This window comes from Cavia porcellus, unplaced genomic scaffold (genome assembly GCF_034190915.1).
Source record: "Cavia porcellus strain 051 isolate PalLab524CR breed Dunkin Hartley unplaced genomic scaffold, mCavPor4.1 scaffold_9, whole genome shotgun sequence".
NCBI classification, from domain to species: domain Eukaryota; kingdom Metazoa; phylum Chordata; class Mammalia; order Rodentia; family Caviidae; genus Cavia; species Cavia porcellus.
In genome coordinates this window covers 48,234,867-48,261,006 of record NW_026947492.1, presented here as the reverse complement: position 1 = coordinate 48,261,006, position 26,140 = coordinate 48,234,867, and the positions used below count along the sequence as shown (strand labels likewise).

General features: G+C 32.3%; 1 protein-coding gene and 1 pseudogene across 11 annotated transcripts in view; one reads left to right on the top strand and one right to left on the bottom strand.

Annotated features, from left to right (window-relative positions):
* The window catches only part of Picalm (phosphatidylinositol binding clathrin assembly protein), a 96,439-nt gene that overhangs the window by 25,997 nt on the left and 44,302 nt on the right, over positions 1-26,140 (bottom strand). For 10 of the 11 annotated variants that reach the window (XM_003468581.5, XM_005003174.4, XM_013151163.3 and 7 more), the window contains exons 5-12: positions 19,709-19,802; positions 17,184-17,295; positions 15,666-15,772; positions 13,333-13,374; positions 8,463-8,548; positions 6,312-6,435; positions 5,398-5,534; positions 4,712-4,815 (exon numbers count right to left, since the gene is read on the bottom strand). In XM_003468581.5, the coding sequence (XP_003468629.2) occupies positions 4,712-4,815; positions 5,398-5,534; positions 6,312-6,435; positions 8,463-8,548; positions 13,333-13,374; positions 15,666-15,772; positions 17,184-17,295; positions 19,709-19,802 (806 nt within the window). Of the gene's footprint in view, positions 1-4,711; positions 4,816-5,397; positions 5,535-6,311; positions 6,436-8,462; positions 8,549-13,332; positions 13,375-15,665; positions 15,773-17,183; positions 17,296-19,708; positions 19,803-20,421; positions 20,507-26,140 lie in introns of all 11 variants that reach the window. The other variant, XM_063256302.1, reaches the window with a different exon arrangement.
* On the top strand, positions 23,551-23,804 carry LOC134477678 (small ribosomal subunit protein eS27-like; annotated as a pseudogene).

Here is a 26,140-nt window from a genome sequence, read left to right as displayed (position 1 = left end):
AAGTGAAAAGTAGTAGCTATACTATTAATTTTAAATGCAAATACATCGAATCATCAAGATGGAAGATTTGTACTTAACATATTTCAAAAGGAATTCTTTATTATTTTTATTTTTTTATTTTTTGCCTTTTCCCCTTTTTATTGGTACAAGGGGATTTAGCTCAGCAGCATAAGCGCCTGCCTTGCAAGCATGCAGTCGTGAGTTCAATCGCTGGTACCGATAAAAAGGGAAAAAGTCAAAAGGAATTCTTAAGAGGAAAACATTTATGTATCCACTAACAATGGTAGCATATTGAGGATGATTTGCTCTCCAACATTAGAAAGCTGTTAGTCAGTTTTAAGAGAATTATAAAGATACTTTTATGCAAGACCCACTCACCTTGCATACATTTTCACTGCCCTACTAGAAGCACATTCACTTCAGGGACATAAGGGTGGTTATTCAAATAGCTGATAGAAACATTGGGGTATATGTTATATGAGGAGAGTTACAAAAATAAAGTATTAACTTCAAATTAGAAGAAGCCGTTTCTAGTATGTGCACATAGCTCCTCTATAGATTCAATAGTAGGAAACTTAAAAATGAAGAAAAGACTTGAAAATGGGGAAAAGTTTCTGATACCTAAGAACAGAGGCAAAAGATGGCCTCGTTAGTAAACTGAGAGCAGCTTTGAAGCTAAAAGCTTCAGAGTCTTTAAGTGACTTTCTAAAAGAATAAAAAAAGTGCTCCCTACCATAATATTAACATACGCTATTATCAAATTCCATACCTGAAGCTTTTCTACAATCAGATATTTCTATATACCTCATTCAAGATAATCATTCAAATGACTGAAAGTCATTTATCCTATCTACTTAAATTTAAAGCATTAACTAAATGAGGAGAGGAAAAAATAAAGATGAGCAAAACTATAGTACTGTATTTTTTTCTGAGTGACAAAACTAAAAAGACAACAGTGCTATACTTTAAACCAACACCTCTTCTAGCCTATTCCTGTCCAGTTCTTGATCTTCACCAAAGGTTAGTGCAATATCTTTATTTCCAGACATTGTAACTTGCTTTTAAGACTATATGATTGAATAATACAATAGCAGCAATGACCTAAGAACAAGCTCATTTACTATGATATAGGCAAACTGTCCTTAAAGTCAGTAATTCGAAAACAAGTTTTCCACAACTCCAAACACAACTGTCTGAAAAAAGAAAATACTAAGATTATGTAAGCATAACACATCTTTTAAATTTTAATGCTATCAGCTGTAACATCTGCTTTCATGGGAAAAGAATTGTACTGTGTTTAGGAGTTAACCAGCTGGGTTGAAAGTATGCTTTAAAAATATTTGGTAGTGGAATGGAGTTTTAAAATACATTATACTTTGTTGGACATACAATACAGAACATTTCTCTTAGTCTCTCCTCCCACATCAAAAACAAAACAAAAACAAAAGTCATGAAATTAAAAAAAAAATTCACATTTCTACAATGGGCACATTAATCTATAAGAAAGATAGTGAGGAATAGTTATGGATTATCTGCTTTCTTACACTGCTTCATTAAAGCACTTAATTGCAAATCACTTCCTATCATATGAAATATATTAGACAAGAATACACAGAAACATGTACAAAGACATTTATATTTAGATCAATCAGACAGTAATGAAAATCACCTTCTAGTCTGTGTGACACTGCTGGCAGTCTAGTCACATTAGTTTCTTAGTAGACATTATACATAACAAACACAAATATATTAATATATGATTACAATGTTCTAACTACTCCAATTTAAACTTTGTCTACTAGACTAGTAATTCTAAGTTTCTTAAATTTTTTAAAAATAATTTTGCTCATTATTTTTACCATTATCTACATGAAAGTTAAATTCTATACTAACCTAAAGATGGGAAAATAATTCAAAAGTTAAAATAAGGATTTAAATAGCACCATAATCATATTATCTAATTTTCAGGTCCTCAGCAATTGAAATCTATATTTGCATATATAAAAATAAAGTTTTCCATGAAGTAAACTTTTTCATAGCAGCTATGAATAAAGAAAATTTAACTTTAGAATAAGTAATTCTCTTAGAGCTAAATTTTGAAGTCTTGTTTCAAATATTCGACAGTATAGTGATTTGATAATACTGTGTATTTTTAGATCTGCTGTAAAACAAAGCTTTCAATGTGATAACAATAGTGAAGATATTAGCACTCAACACCAAATGCTTATTTATTCTCCAGACCATTTCTTGAATATTCAAGAGTTTCTTAACAGCACAGTGAGGGGAACAGGGAAACTTGTGTGCTTGAGGTATCATTTTTAGGTATAATGTTTAACATCTTTCCTCACAGACACACACAGTCTTTCTTTTTGTTAACTCTACTTTATCACTATCCTTACCTAAGGCAAAGAATACACATTAGCTATATGGTACTTACGTAAGAACTAAATTATATACACCCTGTTATTATAAATAAATTATATAAACACCTGTTATTAGCACCCATTTTTACCTTATTAAAGCAAAAGAAACATATATAACTACTACCCAAAATCATACCTTTGCTTTGTCATATGCTAATATGCCACAAAAGCAACATGACATATAAAATGTGACATATTTAAAGTGCTGAGATAAATGATTAATTTCAAAATTCATTGTTACAATGAAATCTTTTTTAAAGTAAGATTCTTTTTATCTTAGTCCCAAAGTTCTTGGTTTAAAATACTCTTTAGCTATCTACTCATGCAAAATCAAAACTGAAATTATCACCAGATTGGAAGCCAAATATCTTTATATGAAAAGCAAAATGGGATTACTTTCATCTTAAATTTAAAGGCTCACTGTTAAGATAAGTCTTTCTTCTGTATATAATAAAAATTTTTTGAAAATAGAGAATTACAATTTCTCCTATCCTTGTTCTCATTGTACTTAGTTTGTACTTTTAATGGTCTCGCTAATGATATATAGCAAGCTAAATGGTAAACTATGGTAGAAAAATTCAAAAAATTGCACAGAAAGCAAAATCTAAAATAGAAAAACAACATAATTAAATATAGCCAACATATTGAATTTATATACAGACTGTTATGAAATCATTTCTCACAGGACAGACAATTCTTACAAATTGTAATTTAATAAGATATATTCTCCCACAGTTAACAGTCTACCTGCTTTCATATGTTCATATATGTTCATACTAGTGCAGACAGAAACTTTGAAGTTGTCAATTTAAAACTGTACAAAGTATGTCTAGACAAAATAATGAATTTAATGATTCAATTTCTTTGACTATTAAATATACTAGTTTTATTAAGTCTTTTTTTAGTCTTAGTTTATCAAAAAAAAAAAAAAAAAAAAAGGGACAGAAGCTAAAATTGCCTAAATGGCTCTTTAATTTTACTAATCTTTTCTAAAGCAATTAACAATAACATGAAGTTGGTAGACCAAAAATTCTAAACTCAGGACTTGTAAGTATATTAAAAAGTCCTTTCTTAGAAACTTTACTTTGCTGTCTGCAGTTTACTATGAAATAATTATAAAATACTGAATTTTAATTGTCTTTAAAAAAAAAAATCACTGCTAAGCCTTAAGATTTTGCTAAATTAAAACTACCGCTTATAGTCAAAGTTTTAAAAATCAAGTTAAAGCTCAAGAAACTAGTCTAAAAATCTGTATTTTAGTGTTTTATTATTTTTGTTTGCTATACTATCTTAAAACAGAAATAAACTGTCCAGAAGATAGATGGCCACTTCTTCAACAAACTACTTATTATATGAGTTTATTTATAAAGTTCCTGTTATGTTCCAAAAAGTGCTCAAAGAATAGAGCAATAAGTAACATATAAAAATCCTTGCCTTCACAAAATTTACACTGTAATACACAAAAGTGTCTAAAAAAGTTATAAAAATAACAAAAACAATTCTTAAAATATAAATCATACAAATAAACAAAAGCCAGGCACTTGTAATCCCAGAATTCAGGAAGCTGAGGCAGGAGGATTGCTGAGCCTGGCATACACAGTGAGACATTGTCTCTAACTAGCTAACTAACTAAGCAAACAAACAGAAAAATATCTTGTAAAAACTTACTAGAATAATTAATCTTTGCTACGAGAGGCTATAAGTAACTAAATATCTTTCCTCCAAAGGTGATATGAAATGGTCACAATCATGACATGATCACTTTATAATCAAAGAGCTGTTCATAGGAGGCTAATTAATTATTCCTATTAGTACTAGAAGATTCTTTCAATACCAAAAATCTTACAGGTTTAAATTAAATCAACATTCAAAATATAAGTAGCACAAGGTACATGATGAAATTACACTGTCACAACATATTTCTTTGCCTGAAAATAGAATTGCAGTCTTACTAAATCTTATCAAATATTCCTCACAAATGTGTAAGGAAGTATGATTTCTCCCTTACATTAAAAGTAAAATAACTACTATGCATTTTCTGATTATGGAATCAAAATTCATATTAAAAGAATGGTGGTCCTTCCTCTTCACCTTCATTGAGCCTCATTCTATAATTTAATTAAACAAATTAAAAAATTGCATTTAAAGTATCTCCAAGAGATAAAATTAGTTCACTACCACTTTAATATCTCACAAGTTCTCATGTCATAAACGTAACCAACAACTATACTAAAAAGTGAAACACCTCATAAGGGGAGCTAGCTAAAACAGAATCCATTAATACTTACCTCCCCATGTACTTGCTACCTGAGAAGCAGTTGACATAGGATGTACAGATGGATGAAAAGTTGGCTGCTGCAAATCAAGCAGGTCATTTGGCAGCTTTGATGAGCTAAGAAAGTATTTTGGAAACATGTTTTACTTTCTAGATAAATCTTGCTACATTATCCCCACCCCAATAAACATATGCCCTAGTTATGTACAACTCAAAATTTTGGAAAAAGACTTTCAAAAGCTGATAGCTGTCTGCCCCTCATGTAAATGTGTATTTCTAAAGAGGCCCAGGAAAATATTCTAACATCATGCATTAAGTGTGTTTTGTTTTTGTTTCTGTTGTTTTGTTTTTGGAGATAGGGTCTCACTATGTAGTCCAGGCTGGCCTTGAACTTAGGGCAATCCTCTTGCCTTAGCCTCACAAGTGCTGGGATTACAGGCATGCACCACCATGCCTGGCATGCCTCCTGAGCTATATTCCAATTAGTATAAATCAGTAATTTTGGCATCTTCCATTTAAATAAGCAAAATATAAGTGCTTATCGGTTTAGACAATGTACCCGTTATACTTTGTATCATCAGCTATTTGTGTGAGTTCATGGGTAAAAACTCATAAAGTAAACCTAAAAAGCTCTGCAAATTTCTGTTAAAAGCCTCTGCATATAAAATACCCAAAGGCAATCTTAATCACTCTGTATACCTGTTAGAAGAACTAGGGGTAGAAAATATGTCAATGGCTGGAGCAGTCATTATCCCTCCTGCTGAGCTGGACACAGGAGAGGCTGCCGTTGTTAAAGAGGTATGAGGTTTCTTTGCAAGTTCTTTTAGGCGTTGTTCCTGGTGAGAAAAGTTAACTACCATAAGAAATTCAGAGATCAGATCTGTTTATACAGCTTCCAGAAAAAAGCATTTTGTAATTGTCTTGATAGCAGAAAAGTATTTCTTAACTCTTTCTGGCAGTCATTCTATGAGCTGTGTTAAAAAATATACAGAACGTTTCAATTTTAAAATTTTATTGCAGTAAAATACATAATGCCATTAATACCCTCAAAATATTCCCCTTCGACTGATATGTAATTATAACATCATTCTTCAAAGTCTCTTCTTGTGTCTATAGCTGCACAGTTAAAGGCTGCCTCTATTCAAAATGTTTACCATTCATATCATTTTGACGGTAGGGTAAGAGCCAAAAGTTGCCCAGTGCCAGATTTAGAGAAGAAAAGAAGACACGTTATAATGTTCTTGCCATCCGGTTTTACCACTGGATGGGACCTGGCAGCAACACGCACCGTATATCTGATCATATCTCATAAAGACAGATGCAAAACAAAACTTCCAGAAATGTCTCAGAAAGTGGGAAAACAATGGATAATTGTGTTCAAAGTAAGGAGGAGTATTCTGAGGGATATTAATGGTGATGTATTTTTTATATTATTATATTTAAATTTAAACATTCACTGCATATACTGATCATATATCAGGAAAAAAAAAATTAACACTGAGCTTTAGCCCACGGAGTAGCTACACATTAAAAATTTTTAAGTCTGTGTAAAGTTCTATTTACTTAATGAACACTTATACTTGTTTTTCCAAATAGAGAACAAAGCTATGTACCTTTAAAGCTTTTAAACGAGCCTGTTCTTCCTCCAATGCTGCCTGCTTTTCCCTTTCATCCACTTTGGTCAGAGACAGGCCAGTGCTTGCTAGGGAAGACACTGCATTGGAAAGCGTTGTGGCCCTATGGCAATCAGACACCAATAACTTAACATTTTGACAGACACTTCATATTATATCAGGTCACAAAATAATCTGGCAATCCTATCATGGATAGGCCATAGTTACCAACTTAAGTCATTGATTTAGAACTAGTACTTAAGATGAACATTCCAACCAGTGACCTACCAGAGTATATACACAAATTAAAACATCATTGATTTACATATACACCACTATTTTAAGAATAAGTATTAATGAGACTTTGGAAAGGGTTTCCAAGAGTGAGGCATATTACTTCTTTCACACCCCAAGAGAGGGAACCAATGCAGTTAGAAAAGAACCTTCACATTCAAAGAAAAATCCTGATGAAAACAAGTATTGAGGTTTTCAGAGAGAAACACCACCTATTAATTTATAGCCAGGATTGGCTATATTATTAAAAGAACAGCAAAACATGAGCATCTGTAGTAAGCAATGTATACATACCTATGCTTCCCCTAACAACACTGAAAGATGGCATTCCAAAGGATTTAAATTCCTTGAAAAGATCAGTTTCAATCTAGTCACTGATTCAGCTAGCATGTTCTTTCTGGGTGCTGCCCATTTCTAAATTAGTATACTTTTCAAATGTATCATGCATATCTCTTACTAGCAAATTCATAGTAAGCCGCCTTCTTTCCCTATTAGCAACGACTTATCCATAGCATAAGCCCCAGCATTTAATTCTGTAATAAAAATGTGTTAAATTCTATCCAGAAATATCTTGATCTTTTACTACAAACTGAATGTCATTAATTTCTACTCTAAGTAACAGTAACAAAAACTATTAGACTTCCTTAAAATAAACATCGTAAATAAAAAGATAATAAAAAAATACAATTCAGAAAACAAAGAAAAATTAATACAGTTGTTACATAAATTCAAGAAACTCAAAAGTTTTTATGACAAACATTGAGGCAAATTGGTGTACCTGAGCTATAGGGTTGTACTTATTATTTTTTTCAAATGACTGGGCCTTAGCACTGTAGTTAAAGTACAGCACTTCTAAAAACTGATCAAAAAATTCAAAGTGCACAAAAGATCATTATTATACTTTATAAAAATTGTTCTGTCATATTATTAAAAGTAAATCTTTTTATTTTTTAAAACAGGGTCTTGGTATGAAACCCAGGGTGGCCTCCAACTTGCAGTGATCCTCCTGCCTCAGGTTCCTGAGTGTTGGATTACAAGTATGTGCCACCACACTCCTCTAGGAAACCATCATTTAAAACTAAAACTTACTCAAGTAATTACTCAACCCAGAAACCATGCTAAGATTAATACATGATGATCTATGTTATTTGCAATTTGCTAGGTTAACTGAGGGATTAGCTCAAAATGTAAAACTGATTAAAATGACATGTTAGTTAACGATGGATAACAGGATGTAGACAGGTATATCTTTTGCAAACGATAAAGGGATTTTGAGATGGGAGACTGAAAAGAGGAAAGTAAAAAGAATTAAGATGTTATACACACATACCAACTCCCAACAATGAATGTAATCACAATATACTGCAAATATTTACTAATAAAGTATTTTAATTAAAAAATAAGATGTCAATAATCAATCTCTTAAACCAGCATTAAAGAAAATGAGGAAATCTGATGTCAAACAGTCCAGATTTGAGCTCTAACATTACTACTACATACCTTAAAAGGCTATTTAGAGGATTAAATATATATTAATACAAAAGTATCTTATAATTACAAAGCACTACACAAATCAATCTATGACTATCTTTATGAGAAATCCTGACATTATAAACATAATTCTAAACCAAGGCATCATTGTCCTCACCTTACTAGCCCAATGGTACCTATTAACAATCAGGAACTATTCCATAAACTTACATGTATTAACCTATTAATTCTGCTACAATAATAACACAATAAACCCATTTTACAGTTAAATCAAGATGCAGAGAAACTAACTTGAAACTTGAGTTGGATTCATTCATTTCCCCAGAAAAATCATTCCTACCCTTTGCCCTGCACAGAATAATGTACCTGCTTGCTGCTGTAGAATCTTTGATTTTCTTTCCTTCCAAGGAAGCTAAATGTTGTTCCAAAGCATCAAGAAGACTGCTGGGGGCCTGAAAAGTACATAAATAGAGTTTTCTAACAATCAGACTATTGGTTAAAGTCAATTGAGAATTATCTTAACAAAAGAGCAATAAAATAGGCACGTTCTTCATGCGCTAACAAAACCCTTTTAGCTACCTAATGAAAATGACCATCTTGGCTGGGGATTTAGCTCAGCAGCATAAGCACCTGCCCGGCAAGTGTGAGGCCCCGATCCCCGGTACCAAAAAAAGAAGAAAAAAGAAAAGAAAATGACAATCTTACTTTTATTATATAAACATTACCTAGCTGGAGGTATTAATAAACATCCAAACTACAGAAACTAAAGACTATGTAAACATGAAACACTAGGATCCTGCAAATACTTAAAATTTTTTATATTTATTTCAATTTTTAAGTAAAAATATACTCTTAAAAGCTAGATATACTAATGAGCATGTAGCAGATTCTTAATAGGTACTTATTAATTATCCAAGCACTTTAAAATTGTTACTAATAAATGATACTGGAGACTATCTTCAAGGAAATATAAATTAAAATAATAATCAAATACTTTTTTTCATTGGTATGGATACAATTAAATTAAAAAGATTAGCAACAGCAAATGTTGGCAAGGGCATGAAACAGCTAATTCACACATCACTGCAGGGAGTACATTCCTTTTGGAAAAGAAACTGATTTTTCTAACATTAAATACACATTTGCTTTAATGATCCAATTTTACTTCTATTTGCCCAAAAGATAAAAAACTTATCTACACAAGACTAGCTTTAGAATGGGTAATGTTGTTTTGCTTATAACAGCCAAATACCTACAAAAGATTCACATCTGTACTGTTTACATTTAGAAAATAGTACTGTTTATAATAATAGAATACTATTCTGCAATAAAGAATGAATGGTTTATTCAACAACATGAACAGATCTCAAAGCACAATCATGAGCAAAGGAAGCCAGATAGAAGAATAAGTACATGTGTATATGTATGTGTGTACACATATGTGTGTACACATACATATATTTGGGAAGTCTACAATTTTTGGCTTACTACTTTCTACGACACTGGTAATTTCCCAAGTGTCTAGAGTTAACACTGGTGTGCTGCAGGCCTTGAGAAGCAAAGTCAGCCTGTCTGCTTGTCTGCCCTCACTTTACATGCTCCTTCTTTTTCCTAACACAGGTCACAGAAACTAGAATTTCTCATTGCCAAGACCAGTTATAGGAACTAAAAACATACTCTGATCATCTTCACAGTTTCTGTCTTGCAGCTGGTCACAAAATAATTCTCTAACTTACCTTCTGTAGTGATATTCCAGAAAAAGCTACCCCTTTCTACTCCAATTTTAAAAGAGTTCTTGGCTCTGTACTCAAGACGGAGCAACGATAGAAAGGGTAATAAAAATCTGGACAGGTCTTGCTGACTATCTCCACTCAATGTATTAGCATTAGACCATACCCAATCAAGTATGATGTTCCATGACTTAACCATGGGTACACAATGAAGTCTCCATAAAAACTCAGAAAGACAAAGTTTAGAGAGCTTCTAGACAGCTGAACAACACAAATGTTCCTGGAGACAACCATGACCAGAGAGGAAATGGAAACTCCACACTACTTCCCATATGCTTCACAGTATAATACACCAGAAAATGTGTTTCCCTAGGTTTCCTGAGCTACTTAGCATATTAATCAAATGCAGGAGACAATTCTGAGAACTAATATATAGCCGGTCAGTCAGAAGCAGAAGTAAAACAAAGTGGGGCTTGTGCTTAGTATGCAAAGTGTGGGAGGGAACTTTTGAGGACTGAGCTCTTACCCTATGACACTATGATTATCTCAGAAAGCAAATGTTAGAACTTAACAGATTTCAGGGATACTCAACTGGTATCTGCTTACAGGATTGTCTGTTTGGTCTATTGAGAAAAGTCTCACACATATGGTATCTCAATCTGTGTTGTGAAAATATAGTAGAATAAACTTTATATTACATGGCTGTGATATTAATATATTGATTCTATTTGTATTAAGTTCAAGAATGAATAAAATTATGTTGTAAGTTAGGTATCCTTTACCTGAAATGCTTTGGACCAGAAGTAATCTGGATTTCTAATTTATGAGTATGCTTAATAGAGATATCTTACAAATGATACCTCAGAGTTAAACATGAATTTATTTCATATATATCCGATATACACAGCCAGAAATAATTTTATAATGTATTTTTAGTACCCCTGCATTTGACTATGACTTGTCATGTAAGGGTAGGATATAGAATTCTCCATCTATAGTGTCATATTGGCATTCGAAAGCTTCAGTTTATAGAGCATTTGGGGTATCAAATTTTCAGATTAGAGAGAGCTCATCAGTATTAAATCAAAGCAGTAACTATACAAGGAATGTTGGGCACAAGGACTGGGGTGATGGAATCAATGTCATGTCTTAAAAAGCATGTGGGCTATAAAAATATTTACATGTATCAAACCTTATTGAAATTAACCTTTATTTTAAAAAACTAAGGCTTAGTTTAAAATTTTTGGGTTATTAGTTAAGTATCAGTGTAGGATGAAAAAAGTTAATTACTTTCAAGTGGAAACCTTTTTAACGTGTAGATCAAAAAATACTCTAACAGAAGCAAATGCATTAATGGTATTTATTTACTCCCTGTGTCTTTTAGGATTTAAGGTAGTTTCTAGATTATAGGAATTAGGCACAAAACGGGTAACACCTAGCTAATTTCTCTCATGATAACAGTGTTAACAATTTCCTTCATCATATTTTTTCTAAATGGTATATACCTAGACCTTAGCACAACAGATCAAGTAGAAAACCATTTAAAATCAAATTCTAAACTATAAGATGGACTTTTATGATGAACTGAGAATGTATGTGTACTTTCTCCAGTCTCAGCAAAGTATCTGCTCATCACTTTCAATGCTGATAATCTTGAGGATATTCAGAACCTTGATTAATGTTCAAAAAGCTCTTAACACAGAGGCAGTATGTACACTACCTTGTACACAGTCTATGAAGAAAATGCTACTAGCACATCCATTTTATAAATAAACAATCTGAGGCACTAAAAATCAAGTGATTTTTTTCAAGAGTATATACTCTGCTATATACAAGAGTATAGAGCAGAAACCAAAATAGGGTCTCAGACATGTGTGACCTTGAAGTACAGACAATTTAGTACAGTACAAAGCTACTGAATTCTTGGTTTCAAGTGTGGTTATTAAAAATGTAGTTACTTTTATTTCCGAAGGGTTTAAGATGTGGCTTATAAATATTAAACCTCTAAATTATGGTAAGCAATGGTAAACCATTTCCAAAATCTCTTCTAAATATGCATGACTCTTCTTTAAAAGATAACTCTGCTGCATACAGTGAAGGAAATGTGCTGTTTCACATTCTACAAAATGTCACTTATTGAAAGACTAAACAATCTCTAATTTCTACTATTTTAATATTATCATTTCCTTAATTTTTAGACAGGATTGTTTTAGTTTACTTTTGAAAAATTTCTGAATTATCAAAAGGATGGTTGGCATGTTCTCTCTGCTCAGAAATCACTAATAAAAGAGGTAGGGAAGGAGGCTGGCTAACTCAATGTTAATACTCAAGTACATATGAAGAGAGCATCTAACTTCTACATATTGCCTAAGTCTGATGATTTTTAAACAAAATACAGGAGAAGTTTGCATGACAAGAGAGTAACACAACAATCTGAAGATCCCAAATCATTTCATACTACTACATATTATTCAACAATGATTCTTTTTACATTTAGTCCAGAATACTATGTCCGATCTCAGCGAAACCAACTGTTTTCATGTGAACATATGAAAAGAATGCCCACACACAATCTATATAATCCACAAGATCTACCTCACACTCTTAGCCTTGAGATCAGAGGGATGAGTCAGGATTAGCACAAAGAAAAACAACAAATAAAAAGACAGTGTTTAAAAGATGTGCTAGAAAAGATGTTCAAGACAAGGTAAAACATGTTAAGAAACAAGTTGATTCAAGTTTTATAACAAGGATAGTTCATGCAAGGTGTGTTTTCAATAGTGAACAAGCTAGAAATCAGATATAAAAAAATACAGATACTTTTTTCTGAAATTTTTTGAAGATGATGACAATGACAAAAACAAATATTAGCTAACATTAATTTAATGTTCTAAATTATTTTTAGGTATGAAATCATGTATTGGCCAAACTACCACATGAAGGAGATACTGTACTATCCTCATTTTAGAGATGATGAAATGAGAACCTAGAATATATTTCCTCATAAAGTCACAGGGTCAACTAAGTGTAGCCCACTTAAAATTCTATAGTTTTATCCAAATATTGCTCTCTTAACCCTTGATTACACTGAGGTTTATCCCTATTTCATACTTTGGTCTGAGTCAAAGAGCCAAAGCTGAAGGTTTAAAATAGGAAAAATAATTCTTCTAAACGATAATTTTCTACCATTAGTATAGTAAAAAAATTTGTAAAATATATTTCTCTCAGTTCTCTATTTTTTTATTTTACCTTTTTGGATGATGATAGAAGATATTAAAGGGAATAAATAAAAGAATAGTGTAGTACTGTACACAGTGAATACATCATTTCACGTGGTCATACTGTCAGAACAAACTTCAGTAGTACATTAATAAAAATCATACTGGTATGTGACAGCAGAGGCTAATGAAAAGAAAAACGAAAAAGACAATAGGAGCTATACATTACTCATCTTAGTACTGTAGTATGCAACGTACAGTGGGCTGCTATTTTAACAACATACTTACCTGTGAAAGGTCTGGTATGTCACCTCTATCAATTCCGACTTGCTGTAACAACAAGCATATTTAACAGATAATATTACAATAAAGATATTTTATAAAAATTTAGAAGAATGATACACTGTAGACACAAAAATCAGAAAAATATTTATTCTCCAATGAATTGTATCATCAACAGCTTAAATGTTATTTAATAGCTCTAAAAATCATAACAGTAGAAGAATTACAGTAGAAATTTTACAAATCTGCTCTAAATTACAATCCCCACCTCTTCTAAACACTTACAAAAACTACCACAATCTGAAAAATTCATCTCTTCTATGTATCATATGGCAAAAATATTATAGCAAGAATGAGAAAGGCTAAACATGAACAAATTAGAGCATTAAAAAAAAGAAACAAACTTGATGACATCAACACTGTCCTCCATAAAACATGCTTCCTTTGACAGTCAACTACATAACCTTTGTCATGTTTCAGTTAGGTACACCAGGTTTTTTTGTTGTTGTTTTGCTTTGTTTTTCTTTCTTAAAAAAACCTTTTTTGCAGTACTGGGTTTCAGCTAAGGATCTCAAGAATACTAGGGAAGGAGTCAGGCACAGAGGTGCATGCCTGTAATCCCACACTCTGGAGGCTGAGGCAAGAGGATCCTTGTGAGTTCAAGACCTGCCTGGGCTACAAAGTGAGTTCAAGGTCAGCCCAAACTGCATAGCAAGAACTTGTTTCAAATAGACAAAAAATAATAATAATAATACTAAGGAAGAACTCTACCACTAAGTTACATCCCCAGTGCTTTTTTATTTTTATTTTTTTCACCGGTGGGACAAGGGACTGGGTAAGTTACCCAGTCTGGCCTTGAACTTGTGGTGGTCCTGTTGTGGCCTTCTGAGTAGCTAAGATTACAGATATACACCACCAGACCCAGCCAACTGATCCGGTTTTATACAAATGTCAAGAGATATCCAGCCAGGATACGACCATCTCAGTGAAATTCCAACATATTTTCATGATGTTTGAGAGCTAGGCAACCTGTTCTAGGATGCAAATTAGAAAATTGCACTCTCTCCTATAGTTACGTGATTTTTTTTTTTTTTTTTTTTTGTATGTGTGGTACAATAAAGTAAACCTTAGACCTCGTACATGCTAGGCAAGCCTTCTACTTCTGACTAAGCTACATCCCTAACTGTCCTTTAATGTTGGGGGTTTAGGCTAGAAATAGTACCTCACTAAACCGCCAGCTGGCCTCAAATTTATGATCCTTCTGTCTCAGCTTCCCAGTGACTGGGATTACAACACCCACATATCCAGTTATCATTGAAAAATCTTAAAATCCAAAATAATTCCATTAAGCAAGAAAACAAGGCTATTTTCTTCACAAGATCTCATCCTGCTCTTCTAGTCTATTCTACCTATATTAGAATGAAATGTTACTTCAGCAATAAGAGCCTAATATGTCAACCTAGTTTTGGAAAAGTAATCCTGATATAATCAATAATTATCCCAGGGAGACATCTCTGACACTGATAGGCAGAGGGTAGAAAAAGGGAAAGCAAAAACTATGTGCTGTAACCAGATAATGCCTACAAGCATTACAACTGCCTTCTAGTCACTGGTGCCTTCTCTGCTGCCTGGGAGTACTGAGACACACACCAACCCCTTTTTTTATTGAGACAGGGTCTCAACTATGTTGCCCAGGCCGGCTGTAAACCCACAATCCTCCTTTCCTTAGTCTTGAGAGTAGCTGACTATGTGCGCCCATGACTGGCTTTGCAACTGCTTTTTGTGACAATTTCAGAAAATTATTTTTAAAATAGATTTACAAAACTGATTTTTCCCCCTATAACCTACTTTTCATGATTTATATAGTCAATAATGAACAAATATGTAAAATACACTTCTGTTCATAAAACATTTGACTTATGTGGCTCAAGTTGCAGGCAGGTCTCACCAGAGGAAAAAGATCTTACACTTATGTTGAATATTCCCTCAGGATTAACAAAACAAGCCTAAAATAAACAGCTTCAGACAGTTCCAGACCAAAAAAACAAAAACAAAACAAAACAAAAAAACATTGGCACCATAGTACATCATCTAACAGAAGTATATAATTTAACAAGATTACTTTTCAATATCCTATGTTGAATTAAATACATAATACATATTTTATTCACTGATTCACATGCATATATTACAGAATTCAATAATTAGATTAATATGACATCTATAAGCTTACTATATTGAAGACATTCCTTTCATTTGGATAATAAGTGGTTTCAAAATTTATGCATACAGACAAAACAAAAAAAAATGTAGAAAGCAGTCTCTGAAAGATACTTTACCTCTGCAACTTTGAGGAACTCTGAGATTCTTGTCATCCTAGTCAAGAATTTCTTATAAATGTCAAGACCTTCTTTGCATTGATTCTTTTTCATATCAAAATATTTTTCTGCCAAAAGTATAAAAATACTATTATTTACAAATTTAACAGTTCAAAAATAATTTTATTTACAATGTAACACTTAAAAAGAAAAAATATGAGGTAATATCTCCACAATGATTATACAGGTCTCTCAGAAAACATAACCCTGTAACACAAATACTAGTGTTAAATTATTTTAGGTACTTAATCCGAATTGGAAGACAAGTGGTGGGGCTGGGGATTTAGCTCAGTGGCATAAGTGCCTGGCTTGAAAGCAGGCAGTCGTGAGTTCGATCCCTGCTACCAATAAAAAGGAAAAAGACAAAAAAAAAAATCTAAAAAAAAAAAAAAAAAGAAGACAAGAGGTGTTACTTCAAAATACAAAAATTACTTGACTTTATTCTTATTACTAGTGTGTTTCTCAATATTTCTTCTCTCATAGTTTCATAAATACTTACATGCAAGATGTATCATGCTTTACTTCACTTGAAATATCACTATCTACTATTTCCAAATGCTTTTATTAATAGTATAATTAGTATTAGCATATTAAGATACCCAGCTTACTATGTTTAAATGCCACTTGGAAGGGCCATTTAAATTTCACATGAAATAGCAGTAATGCTCCTAACTTACACCAATCATAGAGTAGAAGATTATGCTCTTTAGAGCCGTATACAAAAGAAACCTTTATTTTTCAATTAAGTCTGATTTCCTTATTCTTATCAATTAGAGCACTTCTGAATAAATTTATGTTATCCTAGTCTAAAGGAAGGAATGAGGGCTTGGGATTTAGATCAGTGGCATAAGCACTTGCCTGACAAGCATGAGGTCATGAGTTTGATCCCTGGTACCAAAAACAACAACTAGTAAAGGAGGGAATGAGCAAAGAATCAGCACATTGAAATAAAATCTGACATTCAATACTTTGGCACTTTTGAAATTATCTTTCCATTCCACCCACATGCCATTGAAATAAATGGGCATTTCTGGGCAAAATTCCCCGATACGGAATATATAAGTGAATACCACCAATTCTTAAAATGACTCAAAAGTAAAAGGTATCCATAAAAATAAATGCTTGATGCATTTAAAGTAATTACTGATATTTAGGGTCTGGGGATATAGCTCACTGGTAGTATGTGTGCTTTGCATTTGAAGGTTCTGTCCTCAGCATCTTGGGAAAAATTAATGAAAAGGCTGGAAAAATTACAACTATATCAAAAAATTTAAAGTTCATTTAGCTAAAAATCAGATGATTAAAATAAGAATAAAATCATTTGCATATACAATTAGCTATGTCTTTTTTCTAAATTATTACTGAAATGAATGAACACAACTCAGTAAATTTTAGGCAGTTTTAAGTTAACAACTCAGTAAATATTATTTACCTACATGACAAGATTTTAAAAAGTAAAATGATGTGAGCAGTATTTACCCAACAGATTAATAATTCCTTCATTGTATGCTGCAAATAGTCTAATGGCATCTTTGAACAGGAGCATGAAGGCAGCATTTATTACCCCATTTGTAAGTTCATTGCTATTAACCTGGAGAAAAAATTAAAAATCTGATGAGCTAGTTAGCTAAATGACAATAAAAAAATTCTTTCACATTAAAATATAGTACATTAAAATACTTAGGCATTTTGAAGAAAAAAGGTCCTTATTTTGTCTAATGTATACACAGTGTGTTTCCCAATATATGAAATTTTTAATTTCTTAGAGTTGGAAGCCAAATATTGCCAAAAACCTTAACAGTTCAGATTTATTTAAAAGCCTTACGCAAACAAATTTCAATTTTTGAAAATTAAATTTAGTTCGAAAATACATTATAAAGAGAAAAGTAATGTCCACTGTTGTTTAAGGTTTTGAAATTCCTGGGCTGTATCTGGATTTTTAATTATTAAATTCACTACAACATTAAATAATTCTAAAGTGTATAATAAAGCTCACATCTAGGCAGTTCTTTTAACTCATGAAAGATTTAATGATTTTTACAACAGTATTTATTACACATAGCATAAACTTGGTAAGCAAACTGCAGAGTATCTTATAAACCTCATTTCCATCTCATAACGGAAAATCCAAATAATAAGGTAAGTTAAAGACAATTTACAAAACAAAAAATACATATGGCTAGCTAGTGAAAAAGAGTTCACTTATGAGGTAAGTAAAAATAATCAAATTATATTATGAAAATATTGTCTTAAGCCTCAGACTAGTAAATATCAAAATAAAAATAGATATTACTCAATGCTGATAAGAAAACAGGCCTCTTCTAACAAGTATTTGGCTCAATATGTTTAGGGTCAAGTTTTGTAATATTTATTTTAAAATAAAGTGTTTAAATCCTTTGAAACAGTAAATTACTCTTCTACATATTAACCCTATAGAAATGTTTACATCTAGGTTTGGTGGTAGTTGCCTGTAATCTTGGTGCCTAGAAGGCTGATGAAGGATCATTATGAGTTTGCAACCAGCCTGAGCCACATGATGAGTTCAAGGCTTGCCTGTACATACCAAAACTGTCTCAATTTTAAAAAAAATTTTTTTAAAGTTTACAAATGAGTAGATACAACACACACAGAGTATTTAGTGCAGCACTGTTCAGAATCTTAAAACTATAAACACTAAATATCTACCAACAGAAGGTAGTTACATAATACAAACACTAGAAAGAATAACTTTAATATAAATATCTAACAATCTAGTAAGTGAAAACAAAATTTATGATTGGACCCACAGCCTCTATACCAGTGGCAGTAAACCTACAGCTCATGTGCTGTGGTGGGCTGTTTGTTATCACTGAAAGCTAAGGTCACCAACACTGTTGTATATAAACCAAAATAATGCTGTAATAATACTACTCTCGGATGTCTTCTAGAATAGGAATCAGAAAGCTGTTTTTGTTTTGTTTTGGAGGAGATAAAAGGCCAACTGGTAAATAGATTTTTGAGGATCATACGATCACTGTTTTAGTTATTCAGCTCTGCTTCTATAACACAACAGTAATAATCGACTATAAGTCAATGAAGTTACATATGTTCCAAAAACATTATTGTGAACACTGAAATTTGAGTGTTTTATAATTTTGACATGTCTCAAAATAGTCTCAAAAATTTTTTTCAGTCATTTAAATTCTGTGCAGAAAAAGCACATCTTGGCTAGCAAGTCACAAAAACAGGCAGTGGGTTAGTTTGATAACCCTGTTCTAGTCTGCATAACACATGATTCATTTAATTAACATTAATTAAGCACTTAGTATGTGCTGTATATCCCTAAGTAGTGAGGATATAGCACACAACAAGGCTCACTTGCTTCCTAAAGATATTCAAAGACTAATAATGTAAGCTAAAACAAAAATCAATGTAATTGTGAAACTGTCACAGCCCACTTAATACCTTGCACTTAAGAAATGTTTGAGAGAGGGAAGGGGAAGAAGAAAACAGGCAGGAAGGAAAGAAAGAGATGTTAAGAGTTGAAAATATACTAACTTCTAACAGTACAAACAAGACAATGTTGTCAAACAATGATCATTATAATAAAAATACAGAGAAAATTACGTCCTTGGGTACTATATAACAAACTATTATAAATACTATTTGAACTTCGCTTTATTTTTTAATTGTTGAGTTTTATGACAGAAGTAAGACATTAGCAAGTATTCATAAAGAAAATAGCCATTATCTGAAGCATTTTTTCAAATCATTTTATCCCTCCATCATTTTCATTGTATCCTGAAATTCTAGAACTAGAGAAAAGCCTCTAAGAAAGTAAGATTAAATCTAAAACAAAGATAAAAATAATCTAACTTGAAAACACATTTACAGAAAATCTTTAGCTAAATAGGATGGGTAATTACAGTGTGAAAAAGTCTATGAACAGTTGAGAATGAAAGGTGATCAGTTTGCAACGATCTAATTTTTAAAAATCTTAAATCACTAAATTATAACCAACTTACATTAAAATCCAGAAGTGCATCCATTTGATTTTGAATAATTGGTACAGTTTTTAAGAGTTTTTCTGTGTTCATTGTTCTCATAACACCATCAGCCCTATTATTTAAAAAAAAAAAAAAAAAAAACAGAAAAGTGAATTTGCTATTAAATCTACATTTCAAGTCTCCATCTGGTTCTCTGTTTAAGTAAATAGAGAACAAAGTTGCTATGAAATGGTACATTTTTAAGTCACTTTGAACTTGAAACCTCAAATGTGGATCACATACAAAAAGCAAAAACAAAACCAGACTTCTTACATATTCATTTAAAACCTAAACCAAAGACGACATACAGCATGAGATAAAAGAATAAACATATAGATTATACTAGCCAGGTATATAGTATATTTTTCACTTGAGGAAATCATGATCCTCACAACCAATCATTCATATGTAAAGAAAGGATAGATTTTCTAGTTTTTTTTAAAAGAAAATTGTATGCCTCAAGTTACTTAACAGTTCAACACTATGGTGTCAGGAAATGAACTTAAGTGGAGGAGCACCATTTTAAAGTATTTTATTCATGACTAAAATAGCAATAATTTGTAATATAAAAAATTATACTTTATTATGAAATGAAAGGCAAATTTTCCAAGTTTTTCTAATCTACTTGTTAAATAAGAGACACTAAGAGCAGTGTTCAATAAAACAGTCTGGCTGAGCGTGGTGGCACACACCTGTAATCCCCATCCTCTGGGAGGCTGAGACAGGAAGATTCCAAGTTCAGGCCCAGCATGGACCATTTAGCAACTTAGCAAGACTCTGTCTCAAAACAAAAATAAATAGATAAATAAATAAATAAATAAGGGCTGGGGATTTAGCTCAGTGTGAAAACCCTCTTTTCAATCGCTAGTACTCCTCCTCACCAAAAACAAAAATTCTGTGAAGTATTTACAAATAGAAATTTCTAAAAATAGAACTATTAGCACCACCAAATAAATTGTAATATTATATAATATTATGTAACTACTATTTAAAAAAGAAAATTATAAGGTAAGTAAAAGGTACTTAGGGCTAAGGCAAACAACAAGTATTAAGTCTATTAAGGGCTTAATATCATTTTCAAAATCTCAAGAAACCTACAGATATTACTGTGGCCTTGTACAGATGATCAAAGTTTAGACTTAGTAAAACCATTATGACTTAAAACTGGAAAACTAATCAGCGATACACTACATAATCATTATGTAAACCTATGCATACTGAAATGCAAAACAGTGCTTTTTAAAAACTTGTCTTAAAGTTAATAGGCATTTCAAAAAGAAAAAACAGCATATAGGCTCTGCCTAATTTGCAAACAATCAGCACTTATAAACAACTGCAATACCCTGAGCTGGTTAATCAATCTCCAGCCCAGATGCCAGGAAAAACAACAAAACTATGAAAAGACAGTAATATTTTTCTGCAGGACACAACAGAGCTTAATGACCATTAAAAGGCTTGATCAGCTTTAATCTAACTAGCCTAATGACAGGTTACCCTATCAACTGTTTACAACTTTTTTAAGAACTACACGACATAGGTTACTAAGCTGCTGAACTTTAGGATAAGAATACCATCTCCTCTTTGTAATTCTCTTTTTCCATAAATATCATATTCTCATTTTATTAGTTACCACTGATACCTTTTAAATTCTCCCGCCCCACCCCACTTTCATTGCTAGTCATTTTTTTACCATCTGGTATATTATAGCAGATTTGAACACTGGTTCAATTACACTTAGATAACTTCAGTATCTACCTGAACTAATCTTGATCTCAAAGTCTCTTCACATCATCCCTTAGTCCAGTAATGGCGAACCTTCTAGATCTTTCAATGATGAACAGTCCACCGTGACATGCATGCTATAGGTTTGCCATACTGCTAAAAATTCTAACCTTACTGTCACTAGACACCTTAACCTCAGCTCCCCAATGAAAAAAGACAAAATTTAGACATGTTAATCTATAATCACAATAACAAGAACCTTTTAGCCTTTCAGTGGCTTTGGCCAAGAATCCTCAAGGCCAAAGTTATGTTTTTTCTTAATCAAAACCAAAACCTAAATGTATCAATTCTACCACTACCCCCACTTTCTCACTGTTACTTTCAACTAGTTTAGAATCCCACAGACTACTGTTATAAACACTTTCTTGTATCCTTAGTTTTCTTGCAATTTTCTTTTTCCTTTGCAGTCATGTGGCAAATTTGAAAATCTGGCTAAGCAAACACTTAACTTTTCCATGTCTGTACACACTTGAGTGTTAGAAATCTGGGCAAAATGGCAAAACCACAGTCATCATCATCAACCTCAAATAGGTTATCAGCACTGCTCACAATCCTTAGCCTTCTCTAATAAACTCTCAAACCTCATTCTCCTACATCTGTATCCCCGCTTGCCCACACAAACTCTCTGGTTATAACTTCCCAAAAAACTTCATTTACAACCATATAACAACAAAAGAAGTAACACAGGCTGGTCTTCTTCGAATCCAAACTACATGTAAGTTGACTTTATATTCTTTCTTCAATTATTTCCCATATGAGCCCTGCTCATGTGGTTAAATTCCAAGCTGTCAAATACTCTATTAGATATTTTAACCTGCTTAAATAAAAGGCATCTTAAAGCTAGCATTTCCAAATTGAATCCTTAATTCTTTATCCCTACATCCTACAATGCTCCCCAAAATCTTTCCAGAAAAAGGTATCATCTTCCCAATGTCTTATGCCAGAAAGGAGACATTTTTTATTCCTTCCTGTCTCATTAGCCTCCGTATCATTTCTTCCCAGAAAAACATTTAAATTCTTCAAGTAAGAAAGACCCTTAAAAAAAAATAGTTGTCCACTATTTTGAAGAAAACAAAAGACATTAAGGTAGCCAATGATGATTTCCTGTTGTTTTATTGTGAAGTCCTGGGTTGCTTGCATTGTTCTGTTCTTATTTGCTTTGTTTGGCTTTATTCTCTTTAAAATAAAAAAAAAAAATTTAAAAACAGAAAGATCTTCAGTCACCATTATACTCATGTCAGACTTCAAAGGAACTAAAATACGGTTCTCACTGAACCCAAGTGAATGACAATTCATATTCCATGTGTAAGACAAAGTTATATGACTTCATGCAGATGGTCATTAAAATCAGATACTTGCCCCAAATATAAGACAGGAGTACATTACAAGTTTGCTTTCTTATTTATAGACTAGATCATTCTTTTGCTTATACAACCATGTCTTCATTTTGGACTCCACCAACTTACAAGAACAATTTAATATGATGAGTTAATATTACAAAATCATGGAATGTTATACAAACTACTGAAAAGATAAACACACAGGCAATTTATTAGATCCATTATGTATACAAGCATCTCACATATTCTATCAACACATCTGGCAATATGTCTGAAAACAATTAACATCTACATAGGGTGTTTTGATACCATGATAAGCCCTAAAGATATAAATAAGAAGATGACTATATTTTACTCATCAAGTGTCATATATAATCTAACAACAGAAACCAGACTCTCTCAAAGAAATATGTAAATGAATTCCTAAAGAATGATTAAGAATTTTCCAGAATAATAATAGAGCTTTAAAGAAAAAAGGACATTATGCGTGAAAAGCCATTAACAATTTTCTGGGCAATTCAGTTTGGTTTTTGAATATTCTATACGTCTGTTTTCAAAATACATTAGCTTCTCACTGTTTAAAAAAATGAATTAATCTTTTTTGTATAAGATATTGATTCTGGGCCGAGGGGCCGAGCGCGTACGCCTTGCGGGTGGCGTCAGCAATCTGAGCTGTCCCGCCGGATGGCGGGAGATCACCATGCCTTTGGCCAGAGATTTACTATACCTTTCCTTGGAAGAAGAAAAGAAGAAACATAAAAAGAAGCGCCTAGTTCAAAGTACAAATTCTTATTTTATGGATGTAAAGTGTCCAGGTTGCTACAAGATTACTACAGTTTTCAGCCATGTACACAGTGGTTCTTTGTGTAGGTTGTTCAACCATTTTGTGCCAGCCTACAGGAGGAAAGGCTAGACTCATAGAAGATTGCTCATTTTGATGAAAGCAACACTAATGATCTATACAACTTCCTGAATTTGTTTTTTCACAGAAAGCCTTATCATAAAAGCTCAGTAATTGTAATGAACCTACCAAGATACGTAATTATGTTTGATTTTGTAAGGTACATAGCATTGATCTCCTATTTTGATGGCAGTTTTTCAATGAAGTTTTGATTATGGACAAATCTTCTTTAAAAAAAAAAAGACATTGATTCCAGAAATATCTTTTATGAAAACTTGAGAAGAGATAACTGATGGGGCAGGGGGCTATAGAAGCTTCTGAGCTTGCTTGAAAGATAAAAGTGAGGGGGGGGATAATTTTGATGCCTCAAGATTTTAAAAGCTTTTAGTAACATTAAAAGAATAGGGAAAAATAATGTAACTCTGACCACCTATTTTCTTAATACACAAAAAGCTCTTTATTGAGTATAATGTACTTAGCATTACATATACTACTATTTCATACTGTTTGTAATAGGTAAGTAGTCTGCACTACATAATGATAACCTCTCTTTAAAAAAAAAAAGCCAGGCGTGGGGGTGCATGCCTGTAATTCCAGCACTCAGAAGCTGAAGTAAGAGGTTCACTGCAAGTTTGAAACCAGCCTGGGACATGAAATGAGCTTAAAGCCACCCTGAACTGAATAGTGAGATCCTGTCTCAAAAAGACAGAAACCAAAAGAAAAGAAACAAAGAAAGAGAGAGAGAGAGACAAGAGCAAAAGTTCTTTAAATATTTTTTAAACATTTCCAGTACTGAAATTATTTCAAAATAAAGTTATATATTCTAAGTAAGCAAGCTACCTAAAGTATCTTCAGTGGAATACAGTAAAGTTAGTTTTCAAATTTACATTCATCTACCTGTAGAGCCACTACTCAATATAGTAGAAAAGAATAAAAGTATCCAATAAAGAAATGAGTAAGGAACACCAAAACGCAATTAACAAAGGAAAAATAGCATTGTAAAAATGAGAGAGGGGGCCCAATATCGCAATTTGTTAATATTAATATATTTGTACCTGTAGTTTATTCAATAATTTGGTTTAACTTTTACAAATAGTAATTAGGAGTTTTCTATGAAAATGTTTAATACATATATCTTATTATAAGGATTTATTCTACTGGAAAATTCACTTAAGAATTCAACTATATGTAAAACAGATGGTCAATCTATTGCTACTACACTATAAATGAGGTTGCAAAACGGCCTGAAATTTTTAAAGGCCTGACTTTGGTCTAAGGATGTAGCTCAGTGATACAGTGCTTGTATGGCATATACAAAGCCATGGGTTTGATTCTGAGCACTAAGAAAAAGTGTTATCACTTCCATGAACACAAAAAAAATTATTTTAAATGTGGCAGAGTGGTACATGCTGGTAAATCCAGCTACTTGGGACACTGAGGATCACTGTTTGAGCCCAGGAATTCCAGGACAGGTGAAATAACATATTGAGGCCACACCTTAAAACAAAACAAAATTATAAAGTCTTTATAAATGAAACTCTGTTACTATAAAAATCCTCTGCAAAAGTTCTAGTCTGTGGGGTTTTGCTATAATATAAAAAAATCTTAATTACAGTCTGCAGTCAACTCTATAGCCTTTATTTTTCTTTCTTATTTATATAATTGATACTTATGGACACACATATGCATTATATGTATGTGTACAATGTTATTTTTGTACTACTACTTAGTTCCCACTCAATTTTGGCTGCTTGTTTCATTCAAATAAGTACTAATTTTACTGTGTATCATTAAAGGATAGTCTCATCCAATTATAAAGTTAGTTTTTTAGACCAGAGGGGGGGAAAAATCATGAACTCTTCTCGGTCTCAAGACTGGCCTTCAAACCGGGTATGTGTGTGTGTGTATGTATATACACACCCGCAAGTGAGTGTTAGTATTTTTAAAATACTCTGAAATCTACAAATACTTTGAGGATGGGTGAAAATACTTTACAGCGAAGCATTAATAGAAACCCAACTAGAAAATGACTTATTGGACAGGATACAAGGGTTAAGGACCAATAAGAACCTCTTCACCAAAGTCTCCAAAGTGCTAAAATACGTAAAACAAAATCAGAAGAATTCAGATTTGGTAAGTTCCAAAATATCTCCTCATTAATTTGAAATTGTAACACAGAACATTTGAGTCTGGATTTAAAATTTCCTATATAGCTGTGTGATTACATCTTCATTAAATTTTCCATTTCAATTTAATAATTTAAAATTTCAAGAAAACAACTACAAACAACATATCAATTGCTTAGATTTCTAAGGTGTTTAATTAGCAGGGAGGCTCAGAAATGTATTCACCTTTTTTTTTTTTTAACAGAAGCTATAGTCCCCTCAG